The 19,915-nt window shown below is 40.8% G+C and overlaps 1 protein-coding gene across 1 annotated transcript in view; it reads right to left on the bottom strand.

Moving 5' to 3' along the window:
* The window catches only part of pdia5 (protein disulfide isomerase family A, member 5), a 52,694-nt gene that overhangs the window by 14,836 nt on the left and 17,943 nt on the right, over positions 1–19,915 (bottom strand). The window contains exons 4-12 of the mRNA XM_035175080.2: positions 19,611–19,694; positions 19,412–19,457; positions 18,217–18,309; positions 16,228–16,288; positions 15,399–15,466; positions 12,529–12,620; positions 9,366–9,437; positions 6,498–6,634; positions 549–619 (exon numbers count right to left, since the gene is read on the bottom strand). Of these exons, the coding sequence (XP_035030971.2) occupies positions 549–619; positions 6,498–6,634; positions 9,366–9,437; positions 12,529–12,620; positions 15,399–15,466; positions 16,228–16,288; positions 18,217–18,309; positions 19,412–19,457; positions 19,611–19,694 (724 nt within the window). The remainder of the gene's footprint in view (positions 1–548; positions 620–6,497; positions 6,635–9,365; positions 9,438–12,528; positions 12,621–15,398; positions 15,467–16,227; positions 16,289–18,216; positions 18,310–19,411; positions 19,458–19,610; positions 19,695–19,915) is intronic.

The raw sequence follows: 19,915 nt of genomic DNA, 5'->3' as shown, positions 1-19,915 counted from the left end.
AAAAAACACTAGCAGAGGAGCAAGAAGGAGAAAAATAAATGATGCGTTGGGTCTTAAGAGCTCAGGGTGAGAGAGGCTCCGGTCCATCTATATTAGATAACGGCCAGGCTTTTCCATTGACCTCCAGTGCTGGGCAGAGAGCCACAAGGAGAAGATCCAAGTGTCTGGCCGGGGGGACTGTTATGGATGAGATAATTGCAACAGTCACCAGGCTGGAGTTTTACAGGCCCTGCCCCTGGCTGGGGAGTGTTAGATTACCACAGAGGACATAATGGTGGAGAGGGGAGACGAGGAACACACCCGCCTAATCAGAAACACATTGAGAGCCAGGCTGTCGTTCAGGCTGACCGTAGGGTTACATGCACCGGCCAGAAGCCTTCCGGCCAAGAGGAGGGATTATTATGATCTGTTAATGAGGCACCTCTACACCCACGTAGATCTGTTTGTTCATCAGAGTGTGAGATGTGAGAAATGGACAAAACACACTGGCCAGTAGACGTGAATGCTGCACAAACACATAAACCCCCAAGGACATGTTATTAACTTACATTTGCTCCCTTGTTGAGTATTTCAGCGGCTTCATCATATTCTGGCTTCATCTTCTTGCAGTGGCCACACCCTGGAGAGTCAAAACACACATGAGGCCGACTGATGACAGACTCCTGAGAATGATAACAATACGGCTATTTAAGAGTAAAAAAAAATTCAAAATAGTGTATCTGCCAGGTTATCTGTAGAGAAACAGATATAAAATGTCCGTTTAGTAGCCTTCATATACATTCAAAACTGTAAACTGAATTCATTATACATAAAAATTAGAAATCAAAAACCTAAAATTCCCAAAAAGGAAAATTGTTTCCCAACTTAAAAAAAAAACTACAAAAAAGACTTCATAAACTGCCATTGATGAAATTTATGTTGTGAGAATTATTAATATTGTTTTATCGCCCATCTCAACTCCAACAATTTTCTTTTTTCAGTGTAGATAAAAAATAGGGTTTACGGTCTACAACATTTATCTGCTGCAGTTTTTATTCACACAATAATATAATAGTACTAATAATATGAACCAATGATATCAGCCTGCTTTCAAAAACAGTCATCAGTGAGAGCAAATAAGGTAGATTAGTGAATCACCTCTCAGACTAAGAGAAATAGCAACTGTATATATGAAGAAATGATTTGCAAAAAAACAACACTAAGATCATCTTTAAATCGTTGCGATCTTTGCACAACATAACATCCATGGAGCTGTCGTTCTGAATTAATTCATCAACGGCTGCAGTTCTCTGGTGTCGTGCTGCTTCACCCTCGTTTAGCGGGGGTGGGGGGGGTTTACTGCCGCCACGCTGAGACTGGAACTGTAAATGAGATGACAAGAGTCTCTCATGTTCCCCAGGAGAGTTAATTCATGTCTGATTGCTTACTACATTTTAAACTCTCGGGCATGGGTGTGTGTGTGTTTGTGTCTGTGAAAGCATGTTGGATAAGCCTGGGTGTAAAGTGAGTGATGACTGCAGCGGAGGAAGAACAAGAGCAAGAGGAGGATAAAGGCAGTTAGAGGGGAAACAGAGCTTGGCAATATGACTGAAATCAATATCATGACTAGTGGTGTGCTTTATCATATTGTTCATGGTAAAACCAATGTAATTTGTACCATCTCACAGCAAGACATAAACAATTTATTGGGTTTCATGTATTAACATCAGAGCCAAGCACGGCAATAACAAGTGTAGAGGAGATTGAAAGTCATGCTGCTGATGGAGGAGTTAGTCCAAAACGAAATGTAGTCACTTTGGTCGTTTGAAAATTATTTGGTTTTAAATAAAATACTTAACAAAAACCATAAAAAAAGTGAGATTTACATGAAACCACAACATGTAAGTAGTGTAGAGGACTGTAACAGTTTAACACAAAAGACATATTTCATCATCTCATGTAAAAGCAGAGCAGGAGATCAATGTAAAAGTTGAGGTGAAGTCTCAACATTACATTGGCACAAGACAGCAAAACAAAATCCTTTGCAACTTGTTCTATTTGACAGAAAAAATGTTTGATCAAGTTTTGTTTGGTTACAGAAATGATGGAAATCCAAACAGAAAAATTAAACAGATTTCAAATCGTCAGAATGTAAACGTAAATTAATCAAACCTAATTTTCTTTTAAAAAAATTGCAGACACATGCTTCCATTTTGCAATTAATGATTAAATCCTGTTAATTATTCCTACATAAAATACCCTGTCGAATGAATGAATCATCTCAAATTCATTGAAATGTTTTTGTGTTTCCTATATCATGATTTGGCAATGTATAGATCAATATTCAAAGAAATGTCAGCGTCTCCAAACTTCACAATCAGCCAAACTATTTACCTCTCTGTTCTTTTATCTAGGAGAAAGGGACAAGATTACTGATGTTGTTCTTCTGTATATCTCTATTATCTAGAGGACGTAATGTAAGTGTGTGCATGTGTTTGCTCTGAGCATCATGGATAAACTCCATGTTTGGTGTTGATGTGTGTTTAATATAGCATAAGCAAACTGGCAAACATTTTATTTTTGGATCTAAAATGACTTTCAAACACATAACACGGTATTGGTCTAACACAATGTACAGGATGTTTTGTCTTAAGATGTAATAAATAGGTTGTTTGATCAGTGTGAGTGTGTGTGTGTGTACTCTCACAGTGTTGCTGTGCACAGACGCATGAAACAAACTTGGTACATTTCCAAACATGGTAAATTGCCCTTGTCATAACAGTTCAGGAATTCCTTTCTTCAATACATAATGCAGCGCTGGCGCAGGCTATAAATCAAGTGTGATATGGCTCGTGGAAAAAAATAGAAGCTGCTTCTCTTTCAACTGAACCATTGTGGTGTGTGATCATGTAGATTGTGTTGAGGCTGAACAGAGATGCCGAGTGACTAAAAGGACTTTGTCTGACCCTTCAAAGTGATGAGTAAGAGAGAAAACCAAATGTGTGTCCTGTGCTCTGCATCAGCCTGGTTACGCATTCAGAGCAAGTGCTGCATGAGGGGCATGGTCAGTGTGTGTGTGTGTGTGTGTGTGTGTGTGTGTGTGTGTGTGTGTGTGTGTGTGTGTGTGTGTGTGTGTGTGTGTGTGTGTGTGTGCGTGCGTGCGTGTGTGCGTGCGTGCGTGCGTGCGTGCGTGCGTGCGTGCGTGCGTGCGTGTTAAAACACACTCAAATTTTGCTGATTCAGCCCGAGTGTAGGGGAGAAAAGATCAGAGTGAGGAGAACGACCAAACTGGCCACAAAACGCTGTAGCTGTTATAAAAACTGACGTTGGCTAAAAACTACCAAGCCTTGAGCCTTTAGGTTGTAGTGAGGTCATTTTCTCTGCGGCCACTGCAGCTGTGAACTGAGTCAGTGGCTACTCGCTGAGTGGAGAGTCAGGAGGGATGTTAAAATCCCTAAAAACCCAAACATTTAGGGATCAAACATTTTCAGCCACATCTGCAGGAAAGAGCGTTTCGTTTAGCTGTGGGAGTCTGGCAACAGCGTTCAGTTGCTGGTTGTGCCACCGTAGGTTTGTGCGTAAATAACCCCCACTGAGTGCTGTTCGGAGTACGTTGAGAATGGCCATGCTGAGAGGTGGACAGAAATGCAAGCTGATGGTGGTGGTTGGGAGACCATTAATCTCACTCTGACAGCAGGGCCATTAAGAAACTGCATTGAAGCAGCAAGGCTGGGCATTTGTGTTTGTGTGTCTGTGTGTGAGAGAGAGAGAGACAGACAGGGATATGCAGTGTAATTGTGTGCAATAAATGTTTGTGTCATTATGAGAAAGATGCGTTCGATATGTGTCAAGAGTGTACAGATGTGTGTGTGTGTGTACAAGCTGAAAAGACTTGACGCAGCCTGTTTCAGCTGACTGCCCTTGATTTGAGGAGCGTGGGTGACTGGCTGCTGTCCCCAGGGTGAGTCAACATGCAGGACGAGCGCCTGTGAAGCTGTGACACCACATTGAACTACAGACAATTTTCTATACACGACATTTCTGACATAGGTAACTAATAACTACACATCAACTAATGACGGTAAAATCATCTCTGCCAGTTTGCTCGATAAGATGTGGTGTCGGCTAATACTTAATAGTGATCTAAAAGTGAGAGTATGAGAACTCATGGCAGTTTTAAAGCAGGATGGCTGGTTTAATATAAACCTAATACTGAAAAATAAACTATGAAACACCTATTTTTAAAGAACTTTTCTTCTAAGTTTATTTGTTTAATATTTTTATTCTTTCCTTTGCCTAAAGATTTCATTGGAAATACTAATAAACCTAAATTTAATGCATTTCATACACTGTAGGCTAAAGCATCAGAGCTCAGCTATGCACTGAAGTAAAACATTAACACACATCTGATGTAACTAAATGGCTTAAAGCAGGTCATTTTTGTGGCAATTATACTTGTGATCAATAGGCCAAGTGGCATTAAGACATTTGGAAAATGTTTTCCTGAACTTGCTTTCAAAACATGCTCTGCAACTCTGAACTTTTTTACCCCGAGGAGCTGTAAGTGAGAACGCAGTGACACACAGTTAGGCACTGGAGCTACTTATCGACCAAAAGCTGATCCAAGGGCTTGCATGCAACATTTCTCTCGATCCTGGTTTGTACGTCTTGTGCAATGGTTGTTTTTACATTCCAAACAGGCTGATCTCATAAACACAATTATGTAACTTGGCTTTCCCAGTTCAATGGATCGTATTTACAGACATTCCACATTGTGACAGTTTCTTTTCCAGCCAACTGGCAGAAGTTAAGTTTGAAATAAATATTTTAGAGTTTTAGGTGGTGCATTGTAATGAGTGGAGGTAGCATGTGCCTCTGCAGTGAGTGAGTGTTAAGGATGTGTTTATATCATTTCGGCCACTGGAGTCTTTACCCTCAGGGTGGAGTGTAATGCTCCAGGCAACCTGCAGGTACGAAAGCTCTGCAGCAAAGTATGTAATGAAATTTTTAAAACAAGGAATCATTGGGGTGAAAGCTCGGTGAAAGGGCATTCTGTTTACTTATTCATTTATTTTTATATTGTGGAGACTGAGATGAGCATAAAGAGCAGGAGAGGAGGACGAGGGGGAGGTGAGGTCAGAAGTTAAGAGTTAGACGGAGAAAAATAAAAAAGTGAAAGGTCCAAACATTGGTTGCAATTCAATTCAGATTGTGTCGTGTAGCTGTTGCACTCAGAGGGTATTTCTAAATGGAGTAAATCTATTTTCATGATTTTACAGTTGCAGTTAGGTCGCATTTGCAAACTCTCCTTTGGAAAGTTCCCTCACGCAGGACAGCTGGACCAGAGCAAAACAATCTGGAGCAGGAATAAACAATCAAACCCACTTACAGAATCTGGCATGTTTACAAGTTCTTCGTAACAACAGCGGGACTGGGCGAGAAAACACATAAAATGTCAGCCATGCTGATGTGAACCATATGGTGATGGGTCAGTGTTCTTTGTGACAATGGACTCAAGAGTGAGTGAGTGATACAAGAATCTAAAGTGACTGCACACAGCTTGTCCTTAGGGTTTTCCACAGTCCAGCAATATATTATATTGTCAGAGGCAAAGACTAAAAACCTCCTTCTATAGTTTAATGCTGGCTCAACTTCCTGCAATTGGTCCAAAAGTCCCAGCTATCTAAAAGGCTTTTACCACGGCAGACATTTTCCTCCCATTTCTTGTCAAAATTTCCACAACATTACCTCGTCGCCATCTCTTTCTTCAGTTGCTTTCTCCAGCTGAGAGTTATGGTGTGCATGAACGAAACAGAGATGTTATTTGCGTGTCTAGATTACTGCGAATGTGCGAGAGAATGTTTTACACAGCAGGAAGGAATGTGAAGCTCTTCCGACACGCTGGTGCACATATTTTACAACTGAAACCATTTTCTCTTTCTGAGGACTATCAATTTATTCCTGAAAAGTGGGTTGTTAAAGCACAAGGCTGGCAATATTCTATAATATTTCTCAACCTACCATGGAAATACCTAAACTAATGATAAATGAATTGATCCTACTAAGAAGTTATGTTTCTTTTTAAAGAGAAGATTTACTTCTTCAGTGGGAACTAATGAGTTCAAGGCTGAGTTCCACCAACAATGCAGAGGAGTCTGAAGTACTGATGCAGACGAATACAATCACAGTTTTTTTCATGGGATTTGTTGACAGCAAACATATTGAGCAAGGAGCACAGTCTTAGTGGTTAATGTCCTGAAGTCGACCCAAACTAAAGTTGTCGATGGGACTACTCTATTATTTTTGTACTGGGAGGATTGTTGATTAACTAAAAAGTATGGCTTGTTTCAGTTTTTTTCTTAAATGGCTACTTTTGTGTTGTTTTACGTAATTGTTATGTGAATATCTTCTTGGTTTTGGGCTGCTGGTTGGACTAAACAAGAAATTGAACTACGTTATTTGGGCTGTGACTAATTTTGATATTCATTTTTAAACTTTAAGCTCTCTATATTACTCACAAGGGGCGTAGAACATGATCAGGGCGGCGGGATGTTCCTCCAGGAAGATGTCAAAGGACTCATCGGTCAGGTGGTAGACTGCGGAGTCCGTCTCCGACCATGGCACCTCAGGGGTCTTCGGTTGCGGGGGCTGAGGGCTGAAACAGGAAGGGGAGCACAGAGAGGGCAACAGAGGTCAAGGACATTTAAAAAAACAACAGACAAATTCCAGTATGGAGCAAAAATGAGACAAAGCTGTAACACACACTCCACCCAAACAAAACCAAACACACGAAGCAGCACCGCCTTATCGACAGCACACAATGGTGCAACGCCAAGAACGAGTGGACACTGAGATAAACAAATACAAACTCCCTGCAGTGGTGCGCACATACACACGTCATTTAAAAAGACACACATATTTACTTTGGTCACAATACATAGACTAATAATTTCCTCCAAACTTAACCCTTGACTCTTAACACTGACACAAAAACCCGGAAATCAGAAATGACGTTTTTCCCTGTTAGGACCGGGCTTTGGTCCCCAAAAGGTCTACTGGTTCTGACAAGATCAGTGTTTATCCTTGAAAAGGTCCTAAAGAGGTAAAAAAAACAAGTATACACACACACAAACCCCTTATGCAATCTTTTCTCATCATCACTCTGGTCTGAGCCAAGACGCTGAAGCCTCATGAGACTGTAATCTCTTATAAAAACACTGTTGCATCTCCTCCAGATACACATCTCTAATCCACAATGTCATCTGTCGAATATATCTCTCTCTAATACAGAAGAGCTCAGCACCAGGGTACATCAGGGACTGAAGCTGCACTCAGGCCTTGATCTTTGGTTGCTCTTTTGCAACAGGGTGTGCAGCTTCGTCCAGAAACCAAGCAACTACACCACTTGTGCTGTTCTCCATTATCTGTGAGACACTGGTGGACAGGACGGATAAGATCACTGAGAATACTGACTCTTCCCTCGATGTCTGTGTCCACTTACTGCCTTGAAACTAGACTCTAGGGTATGACAGTAAGAATCAGTTTGACGTAGATGATAAGATGCAAAATGGTTAATTAAAAACCAATGACTAAAACATTTGAATAACGTGGTTTGAGAATAACTGACGGATTCTAACTGCTATTGTTCCTGTTTTACAAAAACTGAATGATTTAGGCCGGTGAAAACAAATGGAAAAAGTGAAATTGAGGGGGAAATCATAAAAACCGAGACAGCCTAATCTGAGAGAAAGAGAAATTTGGGGGAGAGGAGATAAAAAAAAAAGTCAGAGGCAGCGAGATAGCCCCGTGTTCAAGACATCTAAAAATATGAATGCAGCAAATCAGACTGTTCTGGAAAAACCTTTCAACACCGTCTACTTCAAAAAACCTTTCTTCATCTGCCGAATCTCCAGATGAAAAAATCCTCTGACTCGACAAATTGAAGATGTGATGAGGCTTCCAGGAGGACAGTCTTTAATCTTTGTACCATAAGGGACTTATTCATTTACATCTGTCTGAGGTCAGTACTGTCATATTTCAATTCGTTTTTTGGGCAGGAGGAAAGATACATGAAGTAAAACAGAGATCTGTGTTTAAATTATACCACAGTTTTCATCTTAAAAATGAAATTTGAGGAGTAAATATACACAGCATTGTCAACATGCAACAATTCTGTCAGCCTGACTGCCTAATTGTCAGCCTGCTAACCACTTCTAAATTATACTGCTGGCCCCTGAATAAGCAGAGCAGTAAAAGCTTAGGACTGGGGAGGGAGTTGTTCTGCCTCTGGGCCGGGGAAACTGCTTGAACACATCCTCTGCCTGTCTCGCTCCGCTTCCTGTGATAGCTGTGAAAGCCCTGCTCTGTGCCCTCTGGCTTCAACCCTGTGGACAGCCGCGTCTTTCCTGCCAGGCCCTTAGCACAAGTGGAAAAGGGAGGCGGAGGGGAACGGGAAGCAGGGAGAGACGGGCTGAGGTGAGAGAGAGGGAGCGAGGGTGTCGCGGGCGGAGAGAGCGTGAGCCAAGATGAGAAAGAAAAACGAGACATGAGCAGAGCAGGTGTAGATTGATGACACCATTCCAAGGTGAGTGAGGGTGAATAGAGGCAGGAAAAGGCATGATGACGACCACAGAAAGATAAGGTGACATCTAGGCATGAGTATTGTTGAGCTGTTAACTGTAGTACTACATCTACCACTACTACTAATGGTACTCTTATTGGCCCTTTTTCTTATTTAAAAAACTACAAATTAAGAACATAATCAAATTATATTTTCTCATGTGTACTTCATATTAATTACAGTTCATTGTTTTGCACAGTTTTGTACATTACAATGTGATTATTAAACTAAATAAAATTGTCAGGTCAGCATCAACTTTACTGAAGTATAAGCACACTGTTGAATGTTTAGTTTTCTCAATCATTGTCACTAAAAGCAGGGTCTTTGTGTGTGTGTGTGTGTGTGTGTGTGTGTGTGTGTGTGTGTGTGTGTGTGTGTGTGTGTGTTCCAGCCACTGGCACAAAAATGACTCAGCGAGAGAGTAAAGCATCATTGACTAATGTCTTCATCAGAAATGAGTCAGTGAGACAAAATGTGGAATATGTACCAATAACAAATAGGAAACCTATTTTCTTAATTTCTCCAGTGTCGAGAGAAGAATGTCAGAGCTAATCAATATTATATCAATAATAAATTAGCTCCAGCTTTTGTCACCTGTCCTCAGTGATGCCAGACATTCAAAGTGAGATGTACAAGCAGTTTATTTATCCAAGTAGAGAGAGTGTAGTCTGGAAGCTCTGCTTCTTTACTTTGGACACAAACATATTGAATTCAGTGCATGCTAAAGGCATCTTGAGAGGGTCAAAGTGATTAGGACCATACTCACTTCTTCATCCAGTCAGCGATATCCTTGGCTGCAGCTCCGTAGTTTTCATAGTGGTGAAGGAATTTCCCCTTCCTGAAAAACAACAGAGAACAAGAACAAGGTGATCTCTAAACCATCTGTCAGCAATGGACACAATTATGCTTTAGTACAGTCAAAAACACTGCTAATATGGTAACTGTCATTTAATAGAAAACAAAAATTTGATACTTAGATGATTATAAACATACATTTTTACTTGAAGGAATATTTTTTCTAAATCCTCCTTTTCCTTATTATAAGGTCACTACATGTAAGATTTAAAGGTGGGTCTGAGTAGCTTGTTTGTTTGTGGTTAACAGCTGCTATAGTCAGCTTAAATAGAATAAATATAATACATTTCCCACTTTTTAAGCATAATACACTTAAAATTACTTATATGTTTGTGTACCAGCTCAGATCTGGAGCTACGAGGAGGCTAAATTGCAACACAAGAATAAAGTGATAAATAACCCAGTCAACATAAGGACCAATAGTCGAGGAGTGGATAATGCTGCTATGGTGGTTTGTGGTTTCTATTGTTGTTTTTTTCACCATTAAACCAGAGTTGCAGTCGGAATCCATAGTTGGTGTTGATCAAAGCTGACATGCACCACAACAACCATCTTTCAAAGCCTAAAAAGAGATGGGTCAGAACTTCTAGAAACACAACAGCTCTAAACCAAAAAGAGACATTTCATGAGGGCTGACCAAAGGCAGGCGTAAACTTCAGCAATGATTGATACTCCCTCCGCTGTCTTGTATTTTTTCGTCTTAAGCTTAAACATGCATATAAGAAATGCCAGTAACCCGTCGTAATGCATTTGAAATGAGCTGGAAGCATCTCCTCAGCCTTACAAGCTGAAAAGATTCAAAACGTAAGCAGATTTTCTTCATAGGAATGACTCTATCTGCTCTATTCGCTGTGACTAAATGAAGGCTGGAAAGCAAATGTGTTGGCTCAGCCCAGCGCCGAAGGATCAGTGTCAGTAGTGACTGGCTGTGGGCAGCGTGATTGTGCGAATACAGTGGCTGAAGACGACCGCCGCTACAGCTCCAGAGATACACTGTGGACACTATTAAAGGTGACACGTGAATACACACGCTGGATTCAGAGCTGCAAACTTGCATTTTAAGTGAACCGACTGCTGTGGCGAAGAGCTGCTGCTTGGAATTCAATCAGTGTGATTTATGACCAACTCTATATTTACTTGCTTTATCTCTGCCGCTGCAAAGTACACGAAAACCTTGTAAAATCAAGTTTAGGAAATTTGAAATAAATGTAGCTCGCTCGACGGTTTTGAGCATTTTGCTCTTAAAGGACACAGCAAGAACAAAGAAGCCGTTTCATTTTAAATTGTTTGTTTAATTGGTAGAAAGTGGACGTGCTGTGCAGCTACGTTGGGCAGTAGGGTTCTTAATCTGCAGGACAGTAAAGGTAAAAGACCTTGAATACTGGGTCTTACAGCGGGTGCAGCGGTGAGATAACTCCGGCAGCGTTGATGCTGATTTACCCTTCAGTGATTAGCTGCCGTTTATCAGTGAGGGGCTCATTACTGAAGCCAATGGGCTCGGATGGTCGTTAGCTTGCCCTGCACTGACACTAATGTGCTCCCAGCTAACAGACTGGCTCTGGCTCAGCTACACACGACTGCAGTGCAGTGCACGGAATGTGTGCTCACACACACAGGCGCACACACAAGAGGAAATGCACACACACCGACTAACCACAGAGGCACTTAATCAGTCCCGGTCTAATTAAAAGGCCAGACTGGAATGAGAGAGTGTTTAATGTGAAAATGGGGTTGATAAAGCCGGTTCAGGAGGAATAAGAAGCAGACAACAGAGATAACCAGCTACACAGCACACACTTAACAACACTGTAAATATGAGCACAGTGCAGGGATGCTGTTGCCGAGGGGGGGTCTGCTTTAACAAACACCATCAGTCACACTCCCAGCCCCTACTGTGTATATGGCTACAAGCTAAGTGTGTATGGAGTCTGTATGCATATTTAAACTTAACAGCAAACTGAAGCGATCAGATTACCAACAGCAGAAATGTCCTCCAAATGCTCAAATAGAAATGCAGCTGCCAAGTACTACATCAATGTCGCATGTGATCATAAGGGTTCTTGAGGATGGAGAAAACTTTGGTGCTGTAAATGAAAGGACTTTACTTAGTCGGACGCATTAATAAGTAAAACTGCTGACTCGTTTTGAGTTGTTAAGCAGACAAAAGCTCTGTGTGCACAAAATGCATCCTCTCCAATTGTTTCATGGGGCAGCTGTACAGGCACAGCTGGTTCCTAAGGTAGAGCGCTCTGGTGAAAAAAACAGGGTCCTTAAGTAGGAAGTTAAACTTTTGCTAACAATTGAAAGTGTTGTCTCAGACAAAGCACTGCAATGGCCAGTCTAAAATTCTCATTATGTCTAAATAACACCATAAAGGCGTAAGATATTCAGCTTTTTTCCCCCCAATAAAGACAAAGAAAAATGCAATTAATTAAAACAGAGGCTAGAACCAGGCACTTTTTCAAAAAGTGAATTCCTTGAACAATCAATTGTAGGTTTTGGCTTTGCTTGACAACTGCAAATGTCTAAGTTAGGGGTCGCCCGCAGGAGGCTCAGCCCTCCAGAAAAGATAATACCTCGGCGGGGGGCTTGTAAATCATTGTCACGCATGATGCAGCTTAATGTCAACAAATTTGTCTCAGCCACTACTTAATAATCAATTTTCACATTACTCTGTAGGCGACAAACTTGTCTTCCAAAATCTACCTTGGGAGCCAGTGTCTAATTAAGTGACAAGACTTCGGACTGACAGCACCAGCTGTGTGTTTATCTCCTCTGATGATGGCACTGGGCTGCTACAAGAAGCCTTGGCTCTCTCCTGTGAGTTTACTTTTTTCAAAGGGAGTGCCAGAGGATCTCAAAGCTCATCAGAAACTTTCTTCTTTCCACCTGTTAGAAGCGAGTTCTGAACCTTGACGGTCATCTTTACAAGCGTCAAGTCGGCTGCCATCATGTCAGCTGGTGTTCAAGAGGCCTGGACCGCAGTTCCTGTTTGAAGTTAGCCACTCTCATGTTGCGAGCCTTGGAAGAGAGGAATGAGCCTAAAGTGAGACGGATGAGAGGACTCGACTCACTCAAAGTAGCAGAAGGTCGGGTAGCCTTTGACGTTGTACTCTTGCTTGAGGCCATCAAACTCAGCCGGGTGCACATTCATCCCCGCCAGTATCTTAAAAGACAAAACAAAGGAGAAAAGGAGAATGGGTTGTCAGGGAGGTAAAGAAAAAATGGAGGACAGACAACAAAGGGAAAGGACATTCAACATCAAAACAGATTTGTCTTCATCGATGGGCTCTAGTATAAAAAGATTGATTATTCAAAGTTTGAAAAGAGACCAAACTGTGAAAAGAGATAGATTTAATGAATGTTGGTGAGTGTTCTCTATTAAAATACTTTTGTGATCTACAAGTTATACACAGAAAATGAGAAATTCCCTTCAGCCATATTGAAATAAGCGAACACCTGATTTCAAACACGACACAACATAAATAGTGTAAACTTTGCATTTGAATGTATTTTGATCATTTAATCAATAAATGCCTTTGATTAGCCTCAGGACTTCATGTCTATAGCTACACGAGCAGTCATGAGACTTTTGGATGGATTAAAAAGAGACATGGCTGCCATTTACTGCTCATGCTAGAATCTTACTCTCGCCCTTACTTTGAATGTTAACAATTAATTTTAGCATGTTAACTTGCTTGCCAGCCAATCAATTAAGGTTCACATTCTGATGTAACTTTGCTAACATGAGCGTAGATAACATCAGTATGTAAACTTGCACACCACCTCAGCATATAAGCATGCTAACTTGCTAATGGTGCATTTACGTTGGCTAAGTGATGTGTAGGATGTTAGTTTGTTAACATATTGACGTAACCTGACAAAACAATATTAGCATTATAACATGTGATGTTATCGTGTGTCAAATTACACTGTATATAAGGTGCAGGATGCTAATGTTAAACATTTCTGCTTTGATAGTATGGCGTGTTTTTTTTCTCGTTAAGATTAAGTTGAGTTTAGTATGACAACAATCCAGCCATTAGTTCTGGATGTATTTTGTCGTGTACTGTACATGTTAATGGGCAACTGGAACTTATAGTCATAGGTAGTTGAGTTGTATTTCACTCTGAGCATAGAGAGATAGGCAGCAAGAAACATCAAGTGTTGTACCTGTCGAAAAGTGATTTTCTTTAAAGAGAAGAAACTCTTTTGCATTCGGGCATTCACTGCACTGTCCAGTGAGGTGAGAAAATGATGGGATGTTTTATTGAGATGCGATGATTCAGTCCTAAAATTACATCCTGAGTAAGAGTCGGCCTCAGATACAGTTACAGCTAGCGGCGCTGACAGACTTAACAATGAAAAATCCAATACCTGCACCACAGCTTGTGGGGGAATAAATGATGACTACATGGAGATATTCTTCTAAGATGACATTGCTTTGATATAAATCTAACAACTACAACTTTGCAGGTTTCCTTTAAAAGAATATTGTACAACACCCTGTTCATGACAAAAATACCTCAAAGCATGTCCATGATTCATAACAAGCTCTCTGTGCCGTCTCCACCTATTTAAAATAGACAGTGTACTTCAACAATATCCCTGTTGTGTAATATATGTCCAAGTTAAAGACAATACAGAATAAACCACAAAAAATAAAAACACAAATGATCGAATCAAAGCAACCCACAATATTAAGTTGTGAGAACGGTTTCATCCTGGCAAGACACAAAACCTGCAGAAATCATCTTTACACCTTCGCCTCAATCCATAAAAGTGAGGCGAGAAATGTGCTCACAAGTTTACAGCTTGGCTGACCACCAACTCAGTATTCCAACCTTTCACGGCTCAGCTGCACTGTTAATCTCTGCAGTAACAGTCATACGCCCTAAACTTATCTCTCACACACACACACACACACACACACACACACACACACACACACACACACACACACACACACACACACACACACACACACACACACACACACACACACACACACACACACACACACACACACACACACCTTGTATTCCAGCGATCATAACCATTGTCTTATAGTCAAAACAAACATGCAGACGTCTTCTGGTACTTGAGGAGAAATGTTTATGAGCACAAAAGATTTGTTTCACGAGATGATCACACAGGCCTTTGGATGCTTTTGTGTAGTGCTGTTAACATCTATTTCAACAGCTGGGAACTGAGCATGACCTCACACACCAATCAGGTTTGCTTGCTATTGTAATACTGCCTGTCTGCAAACTAACAACACAGGCCGTTAGGGAACCCATGAGACCAGGCAGCGGAAGAAAATGTGATGAAAACAAGAAAAGTTTGAGAGTAGACACAAAGTCTGGGCAGACTAAACTGACATTTAATCTATATGTAGGTTGTAAACTGCAGCTGGAAGAATCTTAGCCCTTAATTGTGGCTGCAGGTACCAGGTGAAAAACCAAACTCATTTAATATGGACACTGATTATAGATCTTTTCAATACTATAAAGCACCAAATTCATTAAAGCCAGATTGCTGGGGAAGATTGGTGGACTTTTGAAAGAACTACTGCAATAGCTCTGGTATGTCGATGCAAACCAAAACACAGATTAAGTATAAATATCTGGTCCAGCAGAAAGAGGATCAGGGCTTCTGCATTGCCTTAAAAGTCCACCTGAGTTATTATTATCCTGCTGAATCAAAAAATATGGCGCACGAGTTGCTGGGGTGTTTGACTTGTGAGACGTTTTGGAGGAAATACAAGCAAGGATAGCTTTCATTTAGGATCAGGCTGTCAGACTCTTGCAGGTTGCCAAATAACCATCCAGGCATTAAATGCTGACACGTCTCATCTAATCTGCTTCACGTCTACGAAAGATAAAGAAGTTATCACAATGTGACGGTTGACCATGGGTCAAAGAGGAAGATTCATTAGACTTACATATTTTCCTTTTGTTTCTGTGGCTGCTTGCTGGAAGATGGGCTGCATTCTCTTACATACGCCACACCCTGCAACCAAAAAATACAAGACAGTGCTAACAGATGTTATTACAAAGAGCCTAGGATGATGTCCCATCATCCGCTATTGAAAATGTTTTTTGTCAATCATCTGAACTGAGAACAACACACAGAAAAGCTCATGTAATGTTTTTACTACTGAGCAAGAATAAGAGACAAGACAATTAACCCTCGTTCTTTAAGTGTTGTTGAAACAATCAGTCGGCTGGCACTTGGCAGTTATTGATCAGTTAATTGTTTAACTGTAAATTGTTTAAGCCGGTGAAAAATGTCACTGGATGTTTCCAGTTTAACAGTTGTGAGGATTAGCTGTTTATTATTCTGCTTTAAATAATTGTGAATGGAATGTTGATCGAACAAAACAAGCGATTCAAACATGTTGAACTCTGAGGTTTGGTTACAGATGATGTGCTATTGCAACAATTTCCTGGAAAAGAGAATGATAAATCAGTAATCAAAATAGTCATTGTCTGAAGTCCTATCCCTGATGATAAACGCTGTGCAGTAAATTCAAAGACCAGAGTGTTGCCAGGTACGATGAATGTAACCTCATCACAATATTGTGGAGAATTACCAGATATAACCCAGTTTATTGATCTTATTCACATGCTGTACACTCTCTTCAAATGAGGCATCTTATTGCATATTTTCTCGACAATAATATCTGCTGTCAGTTTCCCCAGCTGCACTGTCTACTCATCACAACACTCACGTCAGTCTATCAGCTACTGTGATAATAACAAAAGACTCACAGGGAGCGTAGAACATCATGAGGATCGGCCTCTCCTCCTTCTTCAGCAGCTTCCTGAAGTCCTTAAAAAGAGAAAGAGAGAATGAGGAAGAACATGAAAGAGATATTTTATTATTTATGAACAAAATATATTTGCACTTCATTAAATGAACGAAAGAAACATTGCAACTCTTGACTAAAGCCCAGTGACAAAGATGACTACAAAGAGCTTGATTCCTCAGACAGCTCGCTGCAGGGCAGTGTCTTAGTTTTATACAGAGCTTTAAAATAACTGAGTGCACCTCCATCTTTTATTTTATTTAATGAAAAGAAAAATGAAAAATACAAACAAATGCATAAACATAAAATATACAGATAACAAAAAAAATCCCTGAGGAAAAAACCCACAGACACAACCCATGCAGCCCATCACCTGGATCCAGGCCCCTAATTGTAATAGAATATCACAGTGAAAGGTTTTTGAGGTTTACTGAGAGTGGATACCAAACCTCTACCACTGATTCCTTTCGCTACATGGACTTGAGCCATGTCCGGATACATCAGAACCACAGCAAGAAAAGAGAGGGAGTTGGGAGGCTTACGACGTGTGGCAACAGATAATTAATTAAAATGAGGCCCTCATTTGATGAGTTAAGTGTAATGGGCTTGATTTCAAACGCCTTTGAGAGGTTAGAGGCCACCGTCTTTCAGAATCTGAACACTGCTGCACACACACAGAACATACGAAAGTAACTGCAAATTGCTGTCATGGGAGAAAGAATACATTAGGGTCAGCAGCACCCCTCCCTCTTTGCGTCAATTGTTTCTCAACTGTTAAGTAGACTTTATTAGACAGGAAAAAAATTCTCATGACAGCTGGTAGCCCCCATACCAGATTCTACTCCTCATCATCACCTTCATGAGCTCAGCTACTTCCTAAAAAACCCACCTTCAGCAGAATCGTTTGTTGACACGTTCAACAAGCCTCCAGGCACGAGTGGATGGGCAGGTAAAAACAGTCAGGAGTGCTGCTCATTAAACTAAAGGGCCTTCAAAATGCAGTCCATCTATCATTTATGAGTGTCTTAGCTTGTCAGGCTGTAGGTGAATGTGTTGGGGGAGGTTTGAAATGAGCGCCATGATTTGACCCTGCTGCATGAGAGCTGTCTTAAGATGTACTTTGGGTGTTAGGACAGACTTCATTAACTATACTCTGTGCGGCCCTTTGATGATAAAGCCCGGTTATGTTGCTTTTTTTTTTGCAGGGTTTTGTGTTGCCGGTGTGGACAGGTTGCTGTGTCAGCCTCGCTGATTCAACCCTCAACAGGACAGATGAGGAGAGGTGGATCCTGCATCGCATTAACTGCTATCTCGCTGTGTTGTCTTCTAAATTACAGAGATGGTGAAGCTGGGCATACACTGTACGACTTTAGAAATGTTGTTTGTTGCGACTTCTGGGCACATACTGAAAGGACTAATCATCTGGCCACGATTGGACTGCTACAGACTGTATGTCGCTGTTAGCTCCTCTGGACCTGTCTTTATTGTCAAAGAAGAAGCCGAAGAAGAAGATCGTTTGCTAACAGTGACAACAAGGGAGAAACGTGCTGCTTTGTGTGTGCGCCATTCTGTGTACCAAAACGTCAATGACACACAAAAAAGAGGTGCTGGCAAACATGGACTAGCTTGCACACTGATCTCTAGCTACACTCTGATTACTGTATTGCAAGAACCCCTTTCTCTCCCCTTTTAGTTTTTCATTTTCATTGTGTTTTGCCATTTCCCGCAGAAAAAGTGAGAAAAAAAAAAGGGGCAGAGTTTGCGGAATAGACTCGTCAGAAATTCGTCCGACCATCCAAACGTTGGTCAGGAGCCTCCAACTCTAAAGTAAGATAGGATTCTCTGATATCAAGTGTAAAACAAGTTCAAATTGCACATTTTTCAACATTGCGCATTATGTCTTTTTTAAATTTTTTCCAAAGCCCAAAAGGTTGCTTTGGTCTGTACTTACTTTCTCCGTCTCTATGTGGACGATATCTTTTGCCTCAGGGTTCTCCTCCCACAGTGGGGGCCCTGATGGGTCTTTCAGGAATGAAACCATGGACTGAAAAACAGAAAGAAAAACAACAGAGAATCTTATCAAAGGCAACTCTTACGTTAATTATTCTGGGAAAAATGATGATGGCAGGTGATGATTTACACGTTTGTTGAAGGAGTCACTCAGTGCCAGATGGAAGCTCATCTATACCAACGTGTTTGCTCACCCAAGATGTGTGAGAGCTAATTCAGGACCTGCAAGTGTCTGTTAATGGGCTCGGTAACGCGCCCTGTAAATATATTGAACCATATGTCTGCAGAGGCTGGAGATATTTCATTATGGCAGCACTAAAACAATGACACTGTGCACACAGCTGAAATATTTAATGATTAGGCCGTTATTGTTGAGATAACTCTGAAATGGTTTGAACTGAGACTTTGGGTGTTTTATTGTTTTAGAGGCCTTTCTAACTGTCAGAAAATAAATAGGGTTGAACACAGTAGAAAAATTGAAAAGAGCAACAGCTGTCAAATGTCCTTATGATGAGTTTCTCTAAAACAAGTAAAGTCCAACAGAAAAAAGACACTTGTACATATCTTATCAATCTGTTTATCATATTTAAGTCACAAATCGATTTAGAAATTTTAAATCACAAGACTACAATTCTGTAGCTATTTTAAGTAAGAATAACTGTCTGAGTAAGTAGCTTTATAATAACATGTCTGTTGAGTGATTTATCTCAGCATACAAGTCTGTATCTGTACTTTTTGTGCTACATCAAAGACATCAGCGGCAGCCATTGTGGTTGTTAATGAAAAAGCATTTTGCAGCAATCATGTCTGATGCCCCTCTGTCAGGCATTGCATCAATTCCCCCTCATTTGAGAGAGATGAGATGTGATTGGTCTTTGGTTTCCAGCTGCGAATCAACTTTTCAGGTTTGTAACCCATTTGCTTTTGTTTGAATTGTTCTGAACAGTTACAAACTAGGTTCACAAACCCACACAGAATCTGTTCCATGTTGGTGGAGAAGGAGAGAACCTAAAGATCAAGCAGCCACAACGCTGTATCAGACTCTGTGAAGACAATCCTTAACAGAAAGAACCACTGTGGTGCACCTGAGCTGAAGACGCATGCAGAGAGACTGCAGGGTTAAGTTGAGCACTGACCTTGAAGGTTGCGGGCCTGTTGTACTCAATGTGAAACGTCCCGTCTCTGCAAGACAAACCAGGCACAGTGCTCACAACACCAGGAGTAAATAACAGTGAATAGCATGGCTCTTAAGCTGCGAACATTGTATTACTTTCCAAAAAGCAGTGGAGTGTCTGGAAATGTGTCTGACTGCCAGCTGAGTTTCTGGCTACTCACTTGTAATGTAGCAGCTCCGCTCCTGCACGTTTGGAGCTTGGGTCCACCTTCACTTTCTTACAGAGCTTACGACCCTCTGAATCTCTAAAAAAGATTAAAAACAGAGATACATCAAAGATTACAAAGGGAACTGTTAAAATCTAGTACAAATCTTAACCAAATACATACTTAATTATCCATTATTACTTAATGAATTATTGAAATTGGTAGCAAATGAAACATTTTGTGTATTTTGTCCTTTTTCCAAAGTCCTGCCTTATTTACATATTTAAACTCTCCAGGTTGATGGTGTATATATCTGCCTA

Source organism: Hippoglossus stenolepis, chromosome 13, assembly GCF_022539355.2.
Source record: "Hippoglossus stenolepis isolate QCI-W04-F060 chromosome 13, HSTE1.2, whole genome shotgun sequence".
Classification (NCBI taxonomy): domain Eukaryota; kingdom Metazoa; phylum Chordata; class Actinopteri; order Pleuronectiformes; family Pleuronectidae; genus Hippoglossus; species Hippoglossus stenolepis.
Note: the sequence above shows the minus strand (reverse complement) of the source record. Positions and strands in the feature narration are given on the sequence as shown.